Genomic DNA, 22132 nt, shown 5'->3' with positions numbered 1-22132 from the left:
CTGTGAGCTGAGGGGCGGCCGGCCTCCCTCCTCGGCGCGTGGCCGGCCCCTTCCGAAGCCTCCTCCTTCGCGTTGAATGATCTTGGGGCCGTAGTTTCTAGTCCAGGCCATGGCTGCCTCACGGTGCCCACACGTGGCGGGTCCCGCTGCCGCGTCCGCCCGTCGTCCCTGCCATGAGTCACTTTCCTCCGGCCGACCCCAGGTTGAAAAGTTGTCCTGCGTGGTTTCCGGTTGATCCGAGTTGGCCGAGCTCTGGTCGCCAGATTCGCGGCAAGTGGGGCGTGTCCAAGTGTTTCCTCTACCGTCCTGCCGCCGCCCTCCGCCCGACCGAGGTGGCTGCAGCCGAGCGCCTGTGCCGCCGGCAGGTGTTTTCTGTTCACCGGCTTCACCTCTCACGAACGCCTTTTTAAGTCCATGACTTCTGGGCCCTGGCAGGAGCGCCTGCCTCACTCCACAGGCGGCCGGACCCTTGCTGCGCCCCTTCTGTCCCGTCGGGCTGACCGCCTTCCCGGCTTCCCCGGCTGTCCCACCCTGAGCGGCTGTGCACACCCTGGGCTTTCTGCACATCGTGGCCCTCAGCCCCGTCACCACCCTCCAGCGACGCCCGCCCTCCCTCTGCGCAGCCCAGGGCCACGCCGCATCCCTGCCCCCAGCCCAGCCCCAGGCCCGACATGGCTCAGGGGCAAAGCCAGCCCGTCCTCCCACCTCTGCTGGTGCCCTCCGCCGTCCCTGCACTGTCCGGGTCCTCCGCTGGGAGGGCAGGCTCAGCCCCTGGGGTGCTGCATGCCAGAGTCTGGCCGGGCCCAAGTGGGCAGAGGAAGAAGCGGCAGGATGCCCCCAGACTGGAGGGCCCGGGAATCGCGTCTTCAGGGCCCACCCGGCCCGTGGTGATATGTGGGGTCATTAGAGGCCACCTGCGGCCCTCCTGCGCCTCTGGGCGCCGGCCCCGCCACGGGCAGCAAGAGGATGCTCAGGTGCTGAGGCCCAGCTGCCCCTGGGGGCTCTACCCGCGCTCAGGCCTGAGCCTGCTGGGGGTGGCCCACACGGGCCCCGGGCGTCTAGGTGGCCGGGGAGGGCCCGTGACCGACAACTGACCGCTCTCAAGTGCTTCTTGCCAGCCGGAGCCGCCTCCGCCCCCTCGCTGGCCTGGCCAGGCTCCTGCCGGGAGCAGTCACCTGTCCTCTACCCAGCCCAGCCGGGTGACCCCGCATTCACCGGAGCAGCCTTTCCTGTAGGACACAGGGCTGTGCCGGCGCCGCCTCTGGGCAGCAAATCTCGTGCCGCAGGAGCCATGTGCTGCGCCGGGTGGGGACGAAGCCGGCCCAGGGCCAGCTGGACCCACCCCCGCGGCGGCCCCTGGCCTGGCATCGGCCAGCTTGGGCCCGGTCACCAGCGCGGGCCTGCCCAAGGCATCGGCCGCGTGCGACCCGCAGGGTGACGGTGAGGCCCGTCCCTGACCTGCCAGCGCAGGGCGGGCACGGCCACCTCCAGACAGGCCCCGGGAGCAAGATGACAAGGACACGCTGCGCTCAATAAAAATTAATAAAAATATTTTATTGAATTTCAGGAACTTGGTATTTTTTTAAAATGTCAATTTTCGCACACAAGTCATGAGGCCCCCCAGCCCCCCCAGCATGAGGGGCAGGGCCTGGCCCAGCGCCCACATCCAGACGACACGCTTCCTTTCTGGGTCTCCGCGGACTTGGGGACGTTCCTCGTTCCTTGGGGGGCTCCACGTTTGGCAAAGATCAAAGCGAAGACGTCTCGAAAAGTCAGCCCAGAGGCCCGGGCGGCTGGGGGCAGAGCACCAGGCTGGAGCCGCGGGGCCGCGACGGGGCTCCTGGGACCGCAGAGCTGCATCCACAGGGGGGACGTGCCCGGGGCGGCGGTCCACAAACCCGGGAGTTTCTCTTGGCGGCTCCCCGAGATCCCCAAAGTCCGCGGCCAAACGAGCCGGCAGCCGGGGTGGGCTGGGGCCGCCCTCTGCTCCACATCGGCGAGCGGGGCCTCGTCTCCTCGGCGCCAGCAGAGCCTCATGACGGTGGCCCGCGGGGTCCCGGGGCTCCCTCCGGCGGGCACCCGCGGCCAAGCACGTCTCCCCTCCAGCGTCTTGTCCACTCACCTGCCGAGAGGCGGCGGCCGGGGCTGTGGCGCATGGGCCTCGGGCCGGGGCACTCGTGGGCGACCCCAGCCGGGACCAGCGCAGTCCTGAACCCGCGAGCTTCTGAGCCAGACAAACACACGTCCCAGGCGCCGCGCGCATGGCTCGTCCCCACGATGGCTTGGCTTTTGTTTTCTAAAGGGCTGAGTGACCAGTCCAGCGAGGGTGCGGTCATTTCATCATGTTTAATTCGCGTTATCTGCAGTGACACGTGACAGCCCCATCGGCGACGGACACACAATACTCAGGACAGTTATCATATTTGGTCTTTAGGTAAATAATGTTTTAAAATTGCCTAAATATACCATTCTGAGCGCTTCATTCCACCAGGAAAATACAGGGTTTTTTCCTCTTTAAAAAAAAAAATTAAATACCAAAATAACTACATTTAAATAAATAACGTTATGGTGATGACAGGTAAAAGCTCATGGTAAGGCCGCGGCCCTTGCGACCTGCTGGCTGCCCAGCCTGGCCCCAGCAGCAGGGTGGACTGTGCCGGGAGCCTGGCGAGGCCAGGGCCTGCCTCTCGGGTCTCACCTTCGTGCCTCCGAGCCGAGGAGGCCCTGCCAGGGCGGCCAGGCGTGTCCCAGGCGGCCGCCGTGCCCCCACGCGAAGGGGCCGCGGTCCTGTCCTTGCGACACACACGATACTCAGGAGACGCGTTTTCCTCGCGGGGAGGAGTCAACACCAAGAAACAAACAACCGAGGAGCGAGACGGGCGGCGGGCGCTGTCCGGGCGTGGCCACATGCAGCCCCCGGCGCCCGCCCGGGGTGGGTCCTTCCCGGCGCTGCGCGGGCCACGCCGGCGAGCAGCCCCCCCCACCCCGGACTCGAGCGGGACGGACAACGGTGACCGCGCCGGTCTGGAAACAAAGCGAGAAAACCGGCGCCCCCGCGAGGCCCCTGGGGACGCGCGTCCTGTGGCTGAGCCCCGGCGTCTGCGTGTCCGGGCGCCCCAGCAGGCCCGCCCCGCCGCGGCCGCGAGTCTTGGGGGAGGACGACGTCGGTGTCCCGGGCGCGTCGAGCTCTAAACCAAGGGCTCTGAGGCCCCCAGGTGAGGCCCCGGGGCTGAGGTGGCCGCAGGCCTCGCGGCCCCGGGGACACGCGGCGTCGCCTTCCAGCACCGGGAGTCGGTCTCCCAGAGACGGCCGCGCCCTAGTTCTGGACGCCCCTCTCCCTCCCGGCTGCCGGCGGCGCGTCCACGCTCAGGGCGATGACGAGGCTCTCGCCCTCCTCCGTCTTGACGCGCTTCAGCTCCGGCTGCTCCGACGGGTCCCCGTTCTGGCGCTTGGTGGGCAGGGAGGCCGAGGCCGAGGCGTGCGTTGCCAGCATGTGCAGGGGGCTGGCCGCCGCTGCAAAGAGACAGGGAGTCAGACCCGCGGGCCCTCGGGAGGCTGGGCCGGGGCCGGACAGGCTCGGAGCCCTCCCCGGCTGACCCCGGCGTGGCAGAGGAGGGGCCAGGCCGGACCAGTCTCCGAGCAGACATCCCCCGCCGCTGCCTCCGGGGCGCTGCCCCGCCCTCGGGCCCCCACCCCAGACGACCTGCTGGACGGCCTGCTCCGCGGCGGACAGCGCGGGGCTCAGTGCAGGGGCTGCCTGTGCTCCGCCCGAGGGGGCGCGGCCGCCACACACAAGCCCAGGCCAGGGGGGAGGGGGACACAGAACCGCGGCCTGACCCGGTTCCAGGCGCGGCAGCAGGCGCTGGGGCCTTAGGAGAGGCGGCGGCGCGTTGGCCGGGCGGCCAGTGGGCGGCACACGGTCAACCCTGCACGCCCGGCCCAGGAGTGGGGTCGCCCCGTCCAGAGCCCGGCTCAGCCATGCCCCGTGCGGCCAGTGGAGGCGGCGAGGACCGCGTCAGCTGCGACCCCAGCCCGGCCAGGACGGGCCACACGCAGCGAGGGAGACGGCGGCCAGGTTGGGCCGCGGGCAGCAGGGCCTGCGGTCTCGGGGGAGCAGCACGAGCAGCCCCAGGAGAGGGCCTGCCACACACTGGCCCCGGCCTGGCCTCCAGGTCCCTCCCGCAGTTGAAGACCCTGACCCGCCCACTGGCGCCGCCGTGACACCCCGGCGCCGGCCCGCGAGGACACGGCAGGGCAGCCGCACGCGACCCCGACAGGCCCCCCACCGCCCGCCGCGCTCAGCCTGCTGAAGGTCACACTGGCGCCCACGGGCTCGGCCCGGGCACGCCGGGACAGCTCGGGGTGTGAAGCCAGCCAGCGCGCTGCACCACATCGGAGAGCGTGGAGGGAAAACCACGCAACGCAGAAAAGGCATCTCACCAAGTGCAACATCCTCTCCCGACAGAATTTCCCAGCGAACCAGGAACACGGGGAAACGCTGACCGAACGAGGTCGTCTGCGTCAGCACCGGGCCCCCGCGTGACGGCCTGGACTCTCCCTCCCGAGACCAGGGCAGGACGAGGACGCCCGCCGGCCGGCAGTGCCCACGGGCGCCCCCCGCCAGGAGGAGGAAGGGAGGGAAGCACAGCGCCTGGAGCGGAGCCATCACCGCCGGCGCGCCCGGGGCCGCAGACAGGAGAGCGGACGCGCCGGCCTGACGGGCCGAGCAGGAGGCGGAGAAACAATTCCATCAGGAAAAACATCAAAAGGGATCAAATAAATGTAACCAAAACGGAGTCGCTGCAAGACACACACGACGGCAAGCGCACGCTTTAAACGTGGAAGCGACCGCCCCACGCGTGCCCGCAGGCCCGGGAGACTGACGGGGGAGGTGGCCTGACTGCCCGGCACGGCCTCACGGTCCCCCGCGAACGCCCGTGCACAAGCTGCCCTGAAACGGACGTGGACTCGCGGGGCGTCCAGGACAGCCACGGCGATCCTGGCGGACTCCCTGTGTCACAGCCTCCGCCACGGCCACGGTCGCGAGCCGAGCCTGGGTGAAGGGAGGGCCAGGCACGAACGCCAGCAACACAGACCAAGAAACAGACTCGCGCGGCCGTGGCCGCCGGGCGGGGCTGGGCCCAGGCCTGTCCAGCCAGACACGCCCAAGCCCTGAGCGCGAGCCGGACAGCAAAGCTCCCAGAAGAGAGGGCGGCGGGTCCCACGGCCCCGGGCTCCGCGGTGCTCAGAAGAGGCACCAGAGGGGAGAGACCCGCCAGAACAGGGAACTCCGCGCACTCGGGCGCCGCAGGCGGGGCACAGCCGCCGAGAACGGCCGCGCATGCACCTGAGCGGGGTCTGCGTTCTGGGGACAGCGCGAGCTTCTGGAAGCAACAAGACGGACACCGGCCGAGAAGCGGCCAAAGGGCCTCGACGACACACACGAACCTGCAGCCCCAGGGAGACGCTCAGCACGGCCCATCGGGGGGGCCGCCGCGGCACACCCGAGGCCTGACGACGGCCAGCACGCATGGCAGACGCCCCCCGCCGCGGGGACACGACAGGCTCTGCAGCTCCTCCGCACGTCCCCGCGAGGTGCAGCATGTCCAGGCCGTGTTTGCAGACCAGTCCCCGCACCCCGGTGTTCAGGGCCCGCCCGAGTCCCCTCGGACGAGTAAACACCCCGAGACCACCTGGCCCGCAGGAGGGAGCTGCTGGCCCGGTTGCCGCGTGGACGGTGGTGACGGGCCTGAGCAGAGGGGGGACGGCAAACCGCCTCTCGGGGGAGGCACGAGCCAGCAAGGAGCCGTGCACCCTGGACGGGGCCTCTGCGTACCCCACGTTTGCGCTGTTTGGGAAAGCCAGGATGGGGCCTCCCCGGGGGCGCAGGGGTTGAGCGCAGCGCTGTGGAGCTGTCCGCAGCCTCTGCAGTGCTGGTCGATCCCCACCAGGCCTCGGAGCAAGCCACGAGGCGCAGCAGACCTCTCCTGTCTCCCCGCTGCTCCCCTCAGCAGTGTCTTCAGTCCGTCTGCCTGTTCTGCTCCCCGCTCTGTCTCTGGTGAATCCTCTCACCCTCCCGCGCATCTGGCCTGCACCCCAGCTCTTGTATAAACAAATCTTAAAAAAAAAAAAAAAAGCAGCCAAATGGATGCTCTGACCCCCGCGGAGTTCCGGGCAAGAGCATAAACCAGAACCACAGGCGACACCAGGCCTGCGGGCTACCGGGCCTCGTCCTCCAGACGCTGGAAAAGCCGTAGGCAAGAGGGACAGTGTCCGGGCCTAGGCGGGCACAGGGCGGGGCCGGGAGGCAGATGGACACGTGGTGCTGGGTGGTTTCCTTCTCAGAGAGCTCCGGAAAGTAATAGCGAGGGTCTGATTTTCAGAATTCACACACAGACGCCGCTTCCCTTTCCCTGGGGCGCCTTCCGAGGGGAGGCCAGAGTTACGATCACCCGCCAAGAGGCCTTCAAACCAGGTCAGGCAGTGCGCAAGTGACGCTCCGAGGAAACCACTTCCGTCCACGCCCCCCTCCTCCCGCTGCGCAGAGCACGGGACGGGGCTGCAGGTGCCAGGGCGGGAGCCGCTGGGTGGTTAATCCTGCTCCAAGCCAGAGACTCCAGGAAAATTTCACCCAATTCGAAGGCAAGTCAATAGAAGTTCCCACTAGCAGAGCATTTAAAAAGTTTTCAACGCGGCGGCTGAAGCTGGCAGGCGTCTTGGCCTTCTTCCGCGCGAGACCAGGGCTGGGGCTCCCTGGACGCCTGCTCCGGGCCGGGTGAGGGGCGCGTTCCCCTTACAACGAGCCCAGAAGCACCAGGAAACGCTCTTTGGCCGGGATTTTAATTATCGGGGTTTTGGGTTTCTAAGAACTGTGTTTTCGGCCTTAACGCACCCCGCAGTAGTAACAACTGATAAGTCAATCTCCATAGCCCCGTACATTTTCAACATTTCCACGTCTTCTGGTTGCAACAAAAAACGTGCTCAGTAGATGACTCTGACGCACGAAGGTCACGACCTCTGCGCAGACCCGGGCCTGGGCGGGCACCACGGAGCGGGAGCAGCGGCCTCGGAGCTCGCCCGCAGGGAAGACCGGTGTGGACTTGCGTCAACAACCGCTCTTTTCCCTAGTGGAAAGTCTAACTTCCTGCTTATTACACTCACGGTGACAGACACCAGGCGCCAGCTTAACCCCGAGACAGGGACGCACACGGACTTCCAGAGTCTGAGGGACAGGCTGGCTCAGAAAGGCCCCGCAGGGCCGGGTGCGAGGGCCGCAGTGAGGGCACCAGGCGGACCTTCTCCGGCGGGGACTCTGGGAGGCGCCTCGAGCGATTCCGGGGCGCTACTGTCCAGGAACGCCTGGCTCGGGCCGAGGAGGGACAGTGCAGACGCTTCTCAGTGCCGCCTGCTGCCAGCCGACCACAGCAGGTCCGCGGCACCACAACCAGCCCCAGGAACGACGCTATTCAGGGCAGGGAGGAGAGGCCCGAGCCGCCCGTGACGCCGCTGCGTGGCTCCGGGAGGAAAGCACTTTAAATGAGCAAATGGCCGCAAATTCCTCGAACTGCCCACAGGCCTCCGTGTTAGCTGGAACTTAACAACCCTCAGCCGACTGGTTCTCTCAGAGAAGGCTCTGGACCTGGCTCCTCCATCCGTGCCGGGGGAAGCAGGGTGGGGACCCGCACCCCACAGAGGTGCGAGCATGTCTCAAGGCTCTTTGGCTCAGTGGGGGCTGGAAAGTCAACGCGACCGAGATCCTGTCCTCCTCACAGGAAGCAGCGACACGGGCACAGAGCCCTCCGCTCGGATGGCAGCTTCCGCCTCCATCCCGAGTCCCGAAGGAGCCAGGCGAGTGCCGGGGAAGAGACAGCCACGGCGCGGCCCGCCAGGCCCGGGCCAGAGCTCACCGCAGAAGCCTCTTAACACCTGCTTGAGGACCCTATGTTGCTGAGCTGACTGACCAGCGGGACGCCTGCCCTTCCCGCGGCCCCCCGGCACTGGCCAGGCCCCAGGGGACTGACTCCCTGGCCCGCAGCCCCACCCGCAGTCTGCATCAGAGTGGAGACCCACACGCCGCGCCCAGCCTCTTGGGGAGAAGCTGCCCTGACCGGTAGGTGGGAACACCACAGGGCCAGACAGCAGGCTCCAGCGCCAACTGCGGGAGTCTGAGAGTGCCCAGCAGCGAGACTGGGGAAAGGGTCTGTACCCCGCTCCGGTATCTCCACATAACTCTACCGAGGGGCGCCCCACAACAGCCCATCCTCAGCCACCCCCAGGCCCATGGTTCCTGGGTTCCCTGCGGGTGGACATGCGGCGTCTTCTCGGGCGACCAACCGCAGCTGCGGTAGCAGCAGGACTGAGTGGGGGCGGGGGCCGGTACTTACCGTTGTTGCCCTGGCCGGGCACGGTGGTGGGCAGCGGCACCACGTGGGTCCCGTTCTGGGTGACAGTCTTTATGGGGAGCTGGTGCTGGCCGAGAGGGGCCTGCTGCACGAGGGTGACCGTCTGGACGGGGGCAGAGGGCGATGGCTGGAGGATGCGGCTGGCAGCGCCCAGCGTGGCGTGGCCAATTGCTGGGATGGGCTCAACTTTCACTGAAGCGGGAGAGAAGAGGCTGGGGTCACTGGGAAGCTTGTGAGCGCAGAGTCGGGGTGGGCGGCATCTGGGGCCGTGGCTCACCTCGCACTTCCCGGTGGTCACCGTTCTCCTGTGGCTCGGTCTTCGGGGAGGCCAGCACGGCCGCCTGGGCCACCACCGCCTGCCCTGCCACTGCATACGTGCTCGCGGAGGCCAGCCCGGCCACGCTGGTGACGGACACAGCTGGGATCTGGTGGACAACGTGGACGGTCTGCACGACGGGCTGCTGGGGGGTGGGGGTGGGTGCAGGGGCAGCGACGGCGTAGGCGACGGGCTTGATGGTGGGTGGCAGCGGCCGCTGCACGGCAATCAGGACGGGCTGACCGGACAAGGGCGAGCCTGTGGGGGTAGGCAGGTAAGGACACGGGAGGGGAGGGTTCCACCCCAGCCCAGCTCCCAAGAAGGCAGCCGGGTCCCCACAGCACCCGCCCCCGTTCTCAGGGAGGAGGAAACACCAGCACAGGAGGTGGGAGGAAGCCGCAGTGGGGCTGAGGACACTCGGGGCAGCGGGCCTGGCAAGGCCAGACGCACGTCCGCCAACCAACCAGGGCCACAGTGGGGCCTGCGTGGGCCGAGCCCACGCCACGTACTCAGAGGACGTTTGCCAAAGGCGGGGCAGGCGGGTCCTCGGCACCCCCGCTGCCCAAGTGAATTTCAAGACACTTCCCGTCCGCTGGATGGGGGCACCCCTCCCGCCACGCCTGGTTCTTCTGATTCATGCTGGGGGGTGGGGTTTCCAATGAAGACACCACTCAGAAATAGCTAACCTGCCCCAGGTGGCGGCCAAGGTCTCAGAAAGGGGGCTTGTTGATTCTCAGGCGTTCAACCGCCCGGGGCCCACCGGGCGCAGAGGCTGGGTGGGAAGCAGGTCCCTTCCCGAGGGCCCCCGGCCGCGCCTCACCTGGGGCACTCTGGGCAAAGCGCGCCTCGGGGATGACGGTGAGTTTGGGCTGTGGGGCGCCAGGCTCGGGCTCCGCAGGGGCTGGGGACCCTTCCCTCGACAGGCTCTCGGGTGTCTGGGCGCCGCTGGAGTGGGCGGACAGCACCCCGGCATGGTTGGGCGATGCCGGGGCGCTCCTGTGTGACCAGAGAGAAGACTTGATGAGTTGTTGTCACTCTGATGCGTGCGTGTCCAGAGGGGCAGCGTCCGTCTTTGGCCTGTCTCCTGCAGCACCCCCCCCACCGCCCCCGGGAGCGCCACAGCCAGGGCAGACAGGCAGCGGGCCTCACTGGGCTGCAGTGGTCAATTCGCAGCAGGGCAGTGCCAGGGCCAGGGCCAGGCTGGCCAGCCTCCCAGCCAGGCAGCAGGACATGTCGCTCTGCTTTTTTCTTTTAAAACAAAGTATCAATGCCGGTAGCAACGTGACCTCAGGGTCAGGCAAATTAGCTTGAGTCAATCTCGAGCTTTTCCCACTGAGAAAAAGGGACGGCGCGATCGTCCCGTCCATCAGCAAACGGGTGAGGCCACAGGCAGCGCCTGCTCGGGACGCAGGGGTCGGCACTCAGGACCCGAGCTGCCCAGGGCAACTGGAGACGAGGTGACGCCGGACACTGTCTCACCTCCCGCCCCACCCCACAGTCCGGCTTTGGTGGGTCCCCCCACGAGGGCTGCCCTCCCCTACCTGGACGAGAGTGGGCCCAGGGGGGTTCGGAAGCAAGGCACGCCCCGGGGCCGCCTCTTGCGGAAGGCCTGCTCCACCAGCTTGCTCTCAGAGGCGGGGTCGACCCTCCAGAAGGAGCCTTTGCCCGGCTCTTCCTGGGAACGTGGCACTTTGATGAAGTAGCGATTCAGAGAGAGATTGTGGCGGATCGAATTCTGAGAACATAAAAACAGGCAGAATCCGCTTGTTTCTTTGCTGGGAAGCTCCAAACCTGCCAGCTCCACCTCACCCCGTCTCGGGGACGGCTCGGCCCGGCAGCTGCTGCCACGTCCAAGGGAATTGTACCGGCGCCACGCAGAGCCCCACACGCCTCAGCCTCCACAGTTCCTCCCGAAACCCGAGTGACCGCTACCGCGGCCCTCCAAGACCAAGAGGACCTGTCAGTGCTCGCAGCCGAAGGGTGACAACGGCAGGTTAGGCCAAGGTGGGCTGGCCGCCCCGGAGTGAAGCCGCGCCAGCACCTCAGGCCCAGCCCCCGCCCTGACTCGCCCGGAGCACGGCCCGAAGCTGCCCTTCCTCCTCCTGGACAGAAATGAGGAGCTCAGCAGCAGCTCCGCAGAGAGGCGGGCGCAGGGGTGGGGTGAGGGGGTGGGCGCGCTGCACGGAGGCCGCGCTGACTGAAGGGGGCCTGCCCCAGCAGCCACAGACGGGCCCAGTTTGCCTGGACGGTTCTGCTCCTCCCTTGCACACGCTCTCTGATGCGCAGCCGCACTCTCACAGACGGACACACACGCAGCGGGAGACCTGCCAGCCCCAGCGCTCGCGCCACTGCCAAGGGTAAGAGCCCAGCAGCGGAGGGGGAGCTGCTCTGGTGTTACACACCCGCGGCCTGCAGCGGAGGGGGAGCTGCTCTGGTGTTACACACCCGCGGCCTGCACGCGACTCAAGACCCTCACAGAGGAACACTCAAGACTGAGTCGGTCTTGATTATGGTCTCTGGAAGCATCGGGGCCCCGCAGAGTCCATCCACACAGCTGCGCCCTTCCTGGGCTGTGGACAGGCCTGGTCAGCCACAGGACTGAAGAAGGGTTCAAGCAGGCTCGTGGACATAAGGCAGGGCCGGAGGAGCTCCGGGGACACTGTTCCAGCCTCCCAAGGAAGAAACGTCCAGCAGCCGCCCTCAGGGAGGGGAGGAGCCGAAGACCTTTCGGGGACGGGGCCTCCGTCCTGTGCCTCCATCCCTGAGGGGAGCCCAGAGCCCAGCCTGGCGTCTCAAAGAGCTGCGGTTGCCGCACCCCCGGCCGCTCCCACGGCTGTGACCCCGGGTGTCCTGAGCCGCCTCTGGGGATCCGCACGACCATCACACTGGCCAGTGCTGCCCAGACTCCTGGTGGGCGGCGGTGGCCGTCACTGACGCTGTCCGGGCGGGGCAGCCGCCCCGGGTGGCCACAGGAGCGCTCTGTCTCCCGTTTGTGAGAGAAACCCCGTGGGTGTTCCCGGAGCCCCAGGCCTCGTGTGGCCGCAGGAGACCCCCAGTGACCTGTCCTCTGCCGGGCCCTGGCCTTTGACTGCTGAGCCACAGGCCCTACCGCGGGGGTGTGCGCTGCTGCAGCCCTTGGTCGGCTTTTGGCCTTTGGGGCCGTCTGGCGGCTCTGCTCTCAGGGCCGGGCAGGTGGGCAGCAGTTTCGTCCTCCCATCCCGCCTGTTGCCCTGACTGCCTGTTTCACGACGGCAACTCTACGTGGCTGTGGGGAGGCGGGGGGGGGCGCATCTCCTCACCCTACTCATGGCACCAGGTGACACGGTTCGCCAGACACATTTTTCAAAGGACCATTTGGCACAAAGACTCAGAGAACCTGCTGCCAGCCCTGGTCACTCACGACCCCAAAAACCACATGCGCCCCCCTCGCCGCACTGCCCCGGATGCCCCCGCCCGCGAGGCCCACGGCACAGCCAGGACACAAGTGCAAGAAAAAACCCACAACGTGAAGCTTAGAAATCAAGTTAAGCTGAAAAGCTAAGCAAGGAAGGGGCAGGCACCAGCCGGGCGCCCGCGGAGGCCTGGTGTCCACCCGCCCACCCTGCCGGAGCCGGACGGAGGGCAGGGGCACCCTCCACGCCACTCCACTCCTGCGGGAGCGGGGCCACCGAAGGAAACATCTGGCAGAGCCACGCTCCGGGAGACGGGCGGCGAGGATGAGCCTGGCGCCCGCCCCAGCACCGCAAGGCCCCCGCGCCAGAAACAGCAGCTGACCCTCCCCAGCCGGCGCCCGGGGGCAGCCGGGCCCCCCCACTACCTGCCAGCCCTTGTCCGCCGTCCGGTAGTACGGGTAGTTCTTGGTGATGTGCGTGTAGATGCCGTTGAGGGTGAGCTGCTTGTCGGGCGCCATGGTGATGGCCTGCACGATCAGCTGCGCGTAGGAGTACGGCGGCTTCGAGTCGTCCTAGTTGACGCCACAAGAGAAAGGCAGGGGAGTCACCGAAGAGTCTGTCACCAGCGTCTCCGCGGGCGCATCCGCGAGGATGGTGTGTCTCTCGCTAGAGGAGCGACGCCACCTGATGGGGCCCCTGGACCCGCGACAGCAGCCCGAGCCGGGCTCACGCCACATGGGAAGGCCACATTGCCAGGACGGAAAAGCAGAGTCGCGCGGCCGCGAGTCGCAGCTCGGCCGTCAAGCGGGGTCAGAGGCCTGTGCCCAGACACGGGGTGCAGCGGGCGGGCGGCCAGGGGCTCATGGGCAAGCACAGTCACACGTGCCCGCCCTCACCCGGCAAAGGGTGTTGCGCCCGCACCGAGCTGGGCTCCAGGCTGGGGGGGTCCCTGCGTGGCAGGGAGACAGCTTGGCGCCCCATGTGCATGGCGGGGGCTGGGAACAAGCCCAGACCGAGGCCCAGCCCCGGATGCATGGGGGCGGCAGAGGCCCAGATGGCCCCACGGGGGTGAGGACACCAGCCATCCTGGCCGGGTCCCAGCACCCACAGCCACCTCCCGGAGACCCCGCACCCGGAGACCCTGGCTCCACACGGGAAGACAAGCTTGTGCTCGACAGGGACCCCCAGGCCAGCCCCGCAGCCACGCCGCACCCTGCCCAGAAGCTGGACTGGTCCATGCCCACGGAGCACTCACCTTCGGGCTGTCCCCGCCGGAAGTTTCCTTCTCATGCTCTGGCTGTGAGCTGTCAGCCATCAGGTTGAGGTCAGAGGGCACTGCCCGGCCCACTTTGTACCCTGAAGACCCCGCTCCCCGGGGGCTGGACGGGCAGGAGTTCGCAGCACTGTGGACAAGAAAGGGTCGACGCTGTCTGCCCGCCAGAGCAGACGGCCCTGCCCGATGCACGGCTGGCCCACGGACACGCGCCCAGAAGGGAAGGGGCTCGGTGCTGCCGTGGGCAGGGGCGCACGTCAGGCCAGCATGGAGCAGCGGGGGTCGCCTGCTGCGGCCCCAGAGATCCCTGGCGTGAGGACAGGCCACCACAGAGCAGGCGACTTCAGTGCGCCAGGGGCTCGGAGAGCCAGGGCAGGCGATGCAGAGCTCTAGAAGGCCCACACGGAGCCGGCTCTTGAGGTGAGAGAGGCTGCACTCAGAGCCCCTCTGGCCCCCAGCCACCCCTGCCTGGCTCGCTGGCCCCCGCTGCCCGCAGTGAGCTCACCCGCCGCCCGAGAGCCGCTCCGATGGGGGCTGACACCCCAGAGCCCGGCAGACCAGGCAGCCACCGAGGGGGGCCCTGCCTGAGGCGCCGTGTCTCCTGGGACCACATGACAAGCACGCCTGCCGCCATCACCTCACTTGGGCCAAAGTGGGCGCCAGCACATCACAGGAAATCGCCGCAAGATGGAAGAGCTCAGGCCTTGAGCCAGCGTGGTCGGGGAGCATCACGGCCCCTTCAACGCACGCTCAGGTCCAAAGAGGCCGTGAGCGGGCCCAGGAGCCGGGGGCAGGAGAGGGCGGGGCCTGGTGTACCTGATGGTTCCGGTCGGGGAGGGCAGGGGGCTGATGAGGTGGGCCATGGTGTCTGGAATGTTGATGGTCAGGGGCGAGATGTGGGCCTGCACGGGCTTCACCGGCGACTCGGGCGCCTCCTGCTTCTCCCTCTTCTCGCTGGACAGGGCGGTGAACGTGATCTTGATGTTTGTGCTCGGGAACCTGAAGGTGCACCTGCGGGGAGCCGCGAGTAGAGTCAGCGCTGCTGGCCGGCCCGGAGGCCGCACAGGGTGGGGGCGTTGGCGGGCAGGGGGCGGGGGAAGGGCAGAGCGCACCCTCGGAGCCTGCTGGTGCGGAAGCCCCGGGGCCCCGTCAGCCAAACGGCCACAGCCCAGGCCTTCGGGACCTAAACACCGACGGACCCAACGCAGCTCAGCCAGCCAGGGAAGCAGCAGACGCGGCCACGCTCAGACACGTTTGCGCGAGTTACCCGTTCTGGGGACGCGCAGACTCGTTCTAGATCCTGAGCAGATTCAAGCCAAACTCCAGCGCCCATCGGCACACATCGCCCTTGCTACGGACGCGGACCAAGCCCCCGGGGCCGTGAGCCAGACTGCTCGGGGGCCTCCCTGGGGGCGCGGGGGTCAGTCTCGGCATACGGAGCTGTCGGCAGCTGCTGCGGCCTGAGTCCATCCCCGGCTGGGGAGCAGCCCCCCGGGCGCAGCAGACCTCTCCCGTCTCCTGCTGCTCCCCTCAGCAGAGTTTTTGGTCCATCTGCCTGTTACGTTAGGCTCCCCGTTCTGTCTCTGGGGAGTCCTCACCCCCGCACCTCTGCCCTGCACCCCAGCTCTTGCATACATAATAAATCTTAAAAAAAAAAAAATTCAAAATCGCCCCTGACTCACAATCTGAGTCTCGAGGTGACCCCAGCTCGCCAGCACCGGGCTGTGAGGGCAGGAAGGAACAGCTCCCCTCCCCCACGCACCCCGCACCCGTCTGGCGCCTGACAGGGACGGCCCAGCACAGACCACCACATGCCCACCACGGGCACCTCTTCACGAGGATCTTCCCAAAGCGCGAGCTGGGGCGGGAGGGGCAGCCACTGGGGGCAGCCTCGTCCCCTCAGCCAGGCGCAGCGTCTCCGGAGGGAGAATGGGCGGCTCCTCTCCACCCCGGCGCCTCAGTGGGCTGTCACCCCCAGGAGCTCGCCCCGGGGCCGGCACCACAGGTGTGGCCGTCACGCCGGGGGGCACTGGGCGTGGGTCGGGGTGCCCAGGAGGACTCGCGGGGCGGGAAGGAGTCCCCGCACCGTCCGCTCAGCAATCCTGCCGCCGCGCCGGGGTCAGCTGTTACCGAGAAGAGCGTTTCAAAACACGACGACGGCACGTCAGAAGAGGACGGAATCAGGGAGTCCCGCACCCCCGGCCGGCCCGGGCCCCGCCTCCCCTCCCGTGGCCGAGACAGTCTCCACGGCGCCCACAGCAAGCGGCCCTCCCGTGCCACCCGCCCCAGGAAGGGGCCCTGGGCCGACGCCTCCCCCTAAGCCCACAGCCGCCGGGACCCACAGGCCCAGTCTGCGACGGGAGACCCAGTGACTCCCCGACAGACGCCACTCCGCGGGCCACGGCCCCGACTCCCCACCACACCGAGGGCCGGTGCTGGGGGCCACTGGGGGGCCTCCTGCTCTCGGGTGGGGGCAGACCTGACCACAGCTCGCCACCAGGGCCCTGCGCGCCTGGGGGTGACCGGCACAGGTGCGCCTCGCTGCTCCCCCTCACTCCGAACTCAGGCTGGGAAAGCACCAACGAACGCCCCTCGAGAGTTTCCGGCAAAGCGCCGCTCACAGCCCAGACACGCAACGAGGGCCTGCAGCCGCCCGGGAGCAGACAACCGAAGGACGGAGATGCCCAAGGCCAGGCCCGAGCGGGCACGCCTGAGGGCGGGCAGGGGTGCGGCTCAGAGCCAGCTGCCAAGCCGGGGGGAGGGGGCGGTTGGCACCGAAGGGCCCGTCCAACACCAGCTGTCACAAGCCGCGGGACAGCCGCTGCGGGCCCAACGTGCCGGGGGCGCAGCCCCTGCAGCAGCAACGCAGGGAGGCCAGGCCCCAGGGCGGGCGAGGCGGCCTCCAGGGCTACCACAGGTGACGCCGAATCTTCAGTTTCGCAGCAACACAGGCCAAGGCACAGGAACAAGCAGGAAAGCAGGACTCAGTCGGAGCAACCACCTGCGAGACAACCCCCCACCTTGCGTTTACTCCAGAAACAAAGGCGAGCACGGAGAGCCGACTCCGAAAGCCCGACGTGGAGGGACCCGCGAGTCCGACAAGAAGGTGGAAGCCCCAAGAGCCGGACAGGACCCCGGAGCCAACAGCTCGTGCGAGCAGAGACCCGCGCGGTGGCCCACTCTCCCCAGGTGCCTGAGGGCGGGGCGGCGTGCACAGAGGGGGCGGCGCCGGGGCCAGAGAGCACGGGCCCTGCACCCGATGAAGACACGAGCCGCGGGCCCGAGAGGCAGACACGAAGGGGCTCGGAGCATGACGGGAGGCGGCGCTGCAGCTCGGCGACGCCAACAGCGGCTCTCCTCAGTCTCCTCAGACCCCAGGCCGGGCCGGCGCTCACAGGGCCAGCGGCTATGTCCAGCAGAACTGCCCTTCATGAGGCCTCCCTGGGACCCGGGGTCAGCCTCAGGCTTTCCCCAAAGCCGTGGCCTGAGTGACCCCCAGGGCGCGGCAGACCCCGCCTGTCTCCCCGCTGCTCCCCTAGGCAGTGGGTTTCAGCGGATCCTCCTGCTCTGCTCCCCACTCTGTCTCTGGGGAGTCCTCTCAGCCCCCGCACCTCTGGCCTGCACCCCGAATGTACACAAAAATGAATAAAGTCTTCATTTAAAAAAACAACAAAAACGCGTCCTTCAAAGGGAAGGAGAAGCAAAGACATTCCAGCGAGCCAAAGCGGGGGGGGGGGGGGGGGGGGAGTCGGTTGACCGTCCGCCCGCGCCGCGGCAAAGGGGGGCCCGGCTGCAGGGAAACAGGCCGGGGCGGCGCTGCCTCAAGGGCACGTGGCTGCCGGGGAGCGGCGGCCCTGCAGGACTCCGGCCCCAGCGGCCCACACGACGCGGCGCGCGCTCCTCCCGGGGACGAGGACGTGGACACAGAAGCCGCCGGCCAGCAGGGACGAGGGGCCAGTGAAGCCCCGACCGCAAAGCGCCAGGGTCATCTGAGAGGACTGGTGAACGCCAAGCCCTCCCGTTCGGGACGCAGCAAAGGAGGCCCTGGAGGCAGAGGTGACGGGGAGCCCCCGACGACGTCGAGGTCGGAGAGGCGCAGGCGCCTCTGGGAAGCGCGGCCGGGGCAGGGACCACAGACGCGCAGACCTTGGGGAGGCGGCGCGAGAGCGAGGAGAGCCGAGCGCTGCCCCGGGCGCCCGTCCAGCCTTCTGCCCGCGGTCTGTGAGGGGACGGGCAGGGAGGGACGCGGCCCGGCAGGGCCCTCTGCAGGGGGCTGTCCTGCGGCCGCTGGCGGCCTCCCTGTCCCCGCCAGGCGCGGCCCCGGGGAGGCCCGGGCTCCAGCGGGCAGCAACGCCCCACGGGCCTTTGCGGCTGGGCACCCCAGCCGCCGAGCCGGCGGGGGCCGGGCTCCTCTGGGCCCCGGCCTTGGCCGCGGGGGGTGCAGGCGTCAGCTCCTCGCCGGGGCCGGGCCAGCCGAGCACTCAGCGGCTCGCTCCGCAGCCCAGAGGGAGCCGGGCGGAGACACGGGGGAGACGGGAGCGCCCAACGCACGCTGCTTTCGTTAAAAGCGTCCTAATTTTAGAAACCTTCTCTTCGTTTTCCAAAAAAAGCCCCGTCTGCTCAGCACAGCGCGGGCCACCCCTCAGGGGGCGGCCCGGTACCGCCCTACGGGCCTCGATGGCACTTGGGGGCCTGGACGGCACGGGGGCGGGGTCTCGACGGGACCCGGGGCGGGGAGGGGGGCTAAACCCAGAGCCGAACCTGCCCAGGGCGTCCGGGCCCAGCCACACTCGGGGCGGAGGTCGCAGCCAGCAGGTGCCGGGATCTGGGGCAAGTGACGGCGGCGCAGCCGTTCCCAGGGAGGCAGTGCCATCGGGGCTGGTCCCCCTTGCCGGACTGGGGGGGGTGGGGAGAGCCCTTGTTGCTCCTCCCCTGCCAGGGGACCTGCCCTTTCCTCCCTGGGGGCGCAGGATTAAGTGAAAGCTGTCGGCAGCCACCACAGCCCAAGTCCGATCCTGTCCAGGGAGTGACCCACAGAGCGCAGCAGACCTCTCCTGTCTCCCTGCTGCTCCCCACTGTCTCTGGGGAGTCCTCTCACCCCCGCACCTCTGGCCCGCACCCCAGATCTCGTCCGCATAGATAAATAAACCTTTAAACGTGAAGAACCGCAGCACAGGCGGAGCCAAGGGAGTCTCCCCAGTCAGAGCCGCGGGCGCCCCCCGGGCTAAGGCAGCACCCCAGGAGAGACGGTGGCCCGGGTCCGAGTACGTGCGGCGCGTCACCCCTCAACGGTTCAAACAGGAAAGCAGCAGGGGAGCCCCCGCCCTGCAGGGTCTGGCCACCACCGACACCACACATGGATGCCCAGGAAGCACCCAGGCGCCCCCCACGAGACTCTCCTCCCGGCGACACCCGTAGTGGTAGCAACAGCCCAGGCGCACACGTGTGCTCGCGCCTGCCGCCCCGGGGTCAGGACCCCCTCGGGCCGCCGGTCAGCAACAGGCAGGCAGCTGCTACCTGGGGGGGTCAAAAGTCCCGCCCGGATTTCTGGCTGCGTTGGGGGGTGGCTCGACAAGTTGGGTGGGCCCTCGGAAACCGCCAACCTCTTCACCGGGGAGGGCGGCCGCCCTCGCTTCCAAACCACCGCTGGGACATGTCGGCTTCCGACGGGGCCACCTGGACGACTCAGCCTGGCAGGCCCCCCTCACCCCCACGGGAAGGCCGTGGCGCCGATGACCCGGGCGCAAGCCCCGTCAGGAGGCCGCTGAGGGAGGGCTCCCCAGATGACCGGCCCCACGGACGGTGCCAGCTCCGGGAGGAGGGGTCAAGGCGCTGAGCAGCGGCCTGTGCGTGGGCCCCAGGCGAGGGCTAGCCTGGGGCGGGGGGTGCCGCGGGGACAACACAGACGCTGCCCAGTGTCCAGCGGGGCGCAGACCCGGAGCGTGCCGCCCGCTGTCCCACCCGCGGGGGCTGAGGCTCGGACCGGCGAGGCGGCAGGGCTGGACCCCCCGCCCTCCGCCACGGCGTGGCCAGGGCCGATTCTCAGGTGCGCCAGGCGGTCCAGCTGTCTTGAATCCGGACCGTCCTCAGCTGCTCGTCCAGTCAACGTCACGCTGAGTTTCGCCAGCGCGAGAACCGGCACCCTGGCGAGGCAGGAACTGGTCACCGGGTCAGTCTCGACTCGAAGGCTAGCGCCAGAGCAGCGGCCCGGACCCCATCCCCGGCGTGCACCGAGACCCCGGGCGGCCTGCCGGGGCGGCGCCTGCGTTGGCCCCAGAAAAGCGCTGAGGTCCCGCAGCCTCAAGGGGCAGGCGTGGCCCCCCCCTCGCCCCCCCGCCAGACCCGTGACCCCTCAGGGTGCCCAGTCCAGGCGGCGGGCTCACAAGCTGGTAGGTCTCGGGCCGGGAGACGAAGGGGTCCTGGCAGTCCTGGCACGGGTCAAGCGCCCCCCACCCCCACCGCAGGGCCCCACCCCCGGGGTCCGCTCCGCTCCCGCCCGCCTCTGGCCCCTCCCCTGGCACCGCAGCCTCCATTCCTCCCTCTTCCCGACACCCCAGGAACGCTGACACCGCACCCCACTCCCCAGCCTCCTCCCTCGGCCTCCAGAACCGCCTGACCCGCAAGCCCCAGCACAGACGCTGCAGACGCGCGGGGGCAGCGCCTTCCCCAGGCCGCCCCCTCCCGGGCACTGGGGTTCTCTGGGAACCTCCGCCCGCCCAGCCCCGTTTCCTGGTCACTTGCGTTCCTGCGTTCTTTCCCAGGCGACTCCCCGGAAAGCTCCAGAAGCCGGCCTGCCGGCCTCGCTCCAGCCTTCACCTCGGCGGCTGCCGTAGCTTTTAAGGAGAAAGTCTCCCGGGAGGATGCAGCCGCCCTCCCGGCGGATACAGCCTCGGCCGGACACCAGTGGCGCGTCCAGTCCCTCCGCCTGCTGCCGGGGGCCCCCCTCGCTGATCCCACCGCAGCCGGCGCGCGGCATCTCGGAGCAGGAGCAGGAGCAGCCGTCGGGGCTGCGCGCTCACCCACACACGCGCTCGGTGTGCTGCCATGGCGACGGGCCCAGCGCCCGCCGCCCTACTCGCGCCCTCAGGTACCAGGCTTCAGACAAAACCGGGGGTCGGCCTCGGACGGCACATTCTTCCTCCGTCGCCGGCCACGTGGACGCTCCCACCAGGCCCAGGCGGACCCCCCACGCTCACCAGCCCCAGGGTCCCTCTGCCAGAACTTCACCTGCTGCAGGACCAGCGCCACGCACCCGCCAGCCACAGCAGAGAACTGCCTCTGGGGGCCGGGTGACCCAGGGCTCACCCAGCGCGCCCCAGCCCCGGTGCCGGCGGCCGGCCAGTGCTCCCGGAGCGGGGTCCTCTCTGTACACGGCCCCAAAGGCTCAGCCGGATGCCACTGGCTTCCTGTAAAACCACACGCCCTGGCGCGCCTGTGAGACACACTCTGAGCAGGGCACGGGCCCGGGGCTTGCCAGCCACTGCGGACAGCGGACGCGTCCAGCGCCCACCCCGTGCCACGCGCAGACAGCAGCGGCGGCCCTCGCCTCCCTCCACCCCGCGCGGGCTCCCCACGTTATCCGGGCCCGAGTTCTCGCTAACTTCCCAGAGCGTGCCCGCCCGAGGCTGGCCCCGGGAGAAAGCCGCCGTCTCCGCTGGGCACAGCAGGACGCCAGCGTCTTCCTCGACAGGGACCTCCAAGCGGCGGGCGGCCCCGAAGCCCCCGCACGAGCGCCCTGAGCGGCAGGGGCCTCGGGCTCGCAGGGGCTGGGCTTCCAGCTCGGGAAGAACTTGCAACGCAACGGCTCAACGTCCAGAAAGGGATCTTTAGAGCAACGGCGCCCGCGCTTACCCCACACGAGCCGTCCCCACAGCTCACCCGCTGCGCGGACCGCCAGCCGCCCAGTCGGAAGCGACCCTCGCGGGATGGGAGGAGCCGCGGCCGCCCCCGCAGAACAAGCAAAGCCCCCCACGGGCCCCCGCAGCCCAGGCTGCCCTCTGCGCGCCCGCTGCCAGCTCGTGGCCCGCCGCTCCTCTGCTCCGCGGGCCCCCCAGAGCCCAGCTCCGCTCCCGCGGCAGGCGCGAACGGAAGGCCGGCGACCCCACGTCGGCACCAGGGGCGTCGGCGGGACGGCAGCAGGACGGTTTTCTGTGACGCCTCGACACGCGGCCCGGGCTGTGACGTCACCAGGCCGCTCGCGCAGGACCAACCTGCCGGCCGGGAGGCCGCTCGGGCCGAGCCCTGATGCCGTGTGCGCGCTACAGACAGCGGCCCCGTCCCGTCATCAGGGCGCCGGTCAGCTCTCGGGGCGCGGCGCGGCGCAAGCACCCGGGAGGAAGCCAGCGGCGGCTCCAGGGACGTCCCTCTGCCCACAGCAGCGGCCATCCCAGCGGGCAGCCAGGGCAGGGCTCTCCCGGGGCGCCGAGGAGGGAGCCGCGGCCCGCCCCGCCCCTCCTGGGAGCGAGAACATCGTCCAGGCAGGCAGGGCCCCTCCTCGGGCCCGGACCGCTTGCCCGCGAGGCCCGACCGGACACCTCGCTTCCACGCTCGCCCGGCCTCTGAGAGTCGCGTCAGAATGATCCAGTTCCCCCAAAACGCGGACGGCCCGGAGCCCAGATCTGAAAGCTCACCACGCGTGGTGGAGTCGGCCCTGTCTAGGCTAGAGGGGACACCGCGGGGAAAGCCCTTTCCGCCTGAAAACCCCTCGAGGTGCCCCGCCGGTGCAGACAACGGAGAAGGGCGCGCCAGA

General features: G+C 69.0%; 1 protein-coding gene across 1 annotated transcript; it reads right to left on the bottom strand.

The window, feature by feature from the left end:
- Positions 1–3064: 3064 nt before the first annotated feature.
- FOXK2 (forkhead box K2) lies at positions 3065–20359 on the bottom strand. Its single transcript, XM_037493371.2, has 13 exons — positions 20121–20359; positions 19345–19526; positions 18045–18208; positions 16404–16576; positions 15963–16093; positions 14200–14566; positions 13366–13513; positions 12536–12682; positions 10260–10453; positions 9539–9714; positions 8680–8976; positions 8385–8594; positions 3065–3513 (listed from the first exon to the last, which is right to left on the bottom strand). Exons 1-13 carry the CDS (start codon positions 20357–20359, stop codon positions 3317–3319), a joined length of 2625 nt encoding a protein of 874 aa, XP_037349268.1. The 3' UTR covers positions 3065–3316.
- Positions 20360–22132: the final 1773 nt, after the last annotated feature.

Source organism: Talpa occidentalis, unplaced genomic scaffold, assembly GCF_014898055.3.
Source record: "Talpa occidentalis isolate TD23 unplaced genomic scaffold, MPIMG_talOcc4v2.1 talOcc4.7, whole genome shotgun sequence".
Taxonomy (NCBI): Eukaryota; Metazoa; Chordata; class Mammalia; order Eulipotyphla; family Talpidae; genus Talpa; species Talpa occidentalis.
Note: the sequence above shows the minus strand (reverse complement) of the source record. Positions and strands in the feature narration are given on the sequence as shown.

Excerpts from the sequence above, each read along its gene's own strand:
- FOXK2 (XM_037493371.2), bottom strand. The coding sequence starts at position 20,359 with ATGCCGCGCGCCGGCTGCGGTGGGATCAGCGAGGGGGGCCCCCGGCAG. Across the intron at positions 19,527-20,120 it reads GAAAGAACGCAGGAACGCAA|GGTGCCGGTTCTCGCGCTGG; the intron begins GTGACCAGGAAA and ends CTGCCTCGCCAG. Across the intron at positions 13,514-14,199 it reads TCCCCGACCGGAACCATCAG|TGCTGCGAACTCCTGCCCGT; the intron begins GTACACCAGGCC and ends TCTTGTCCACAG.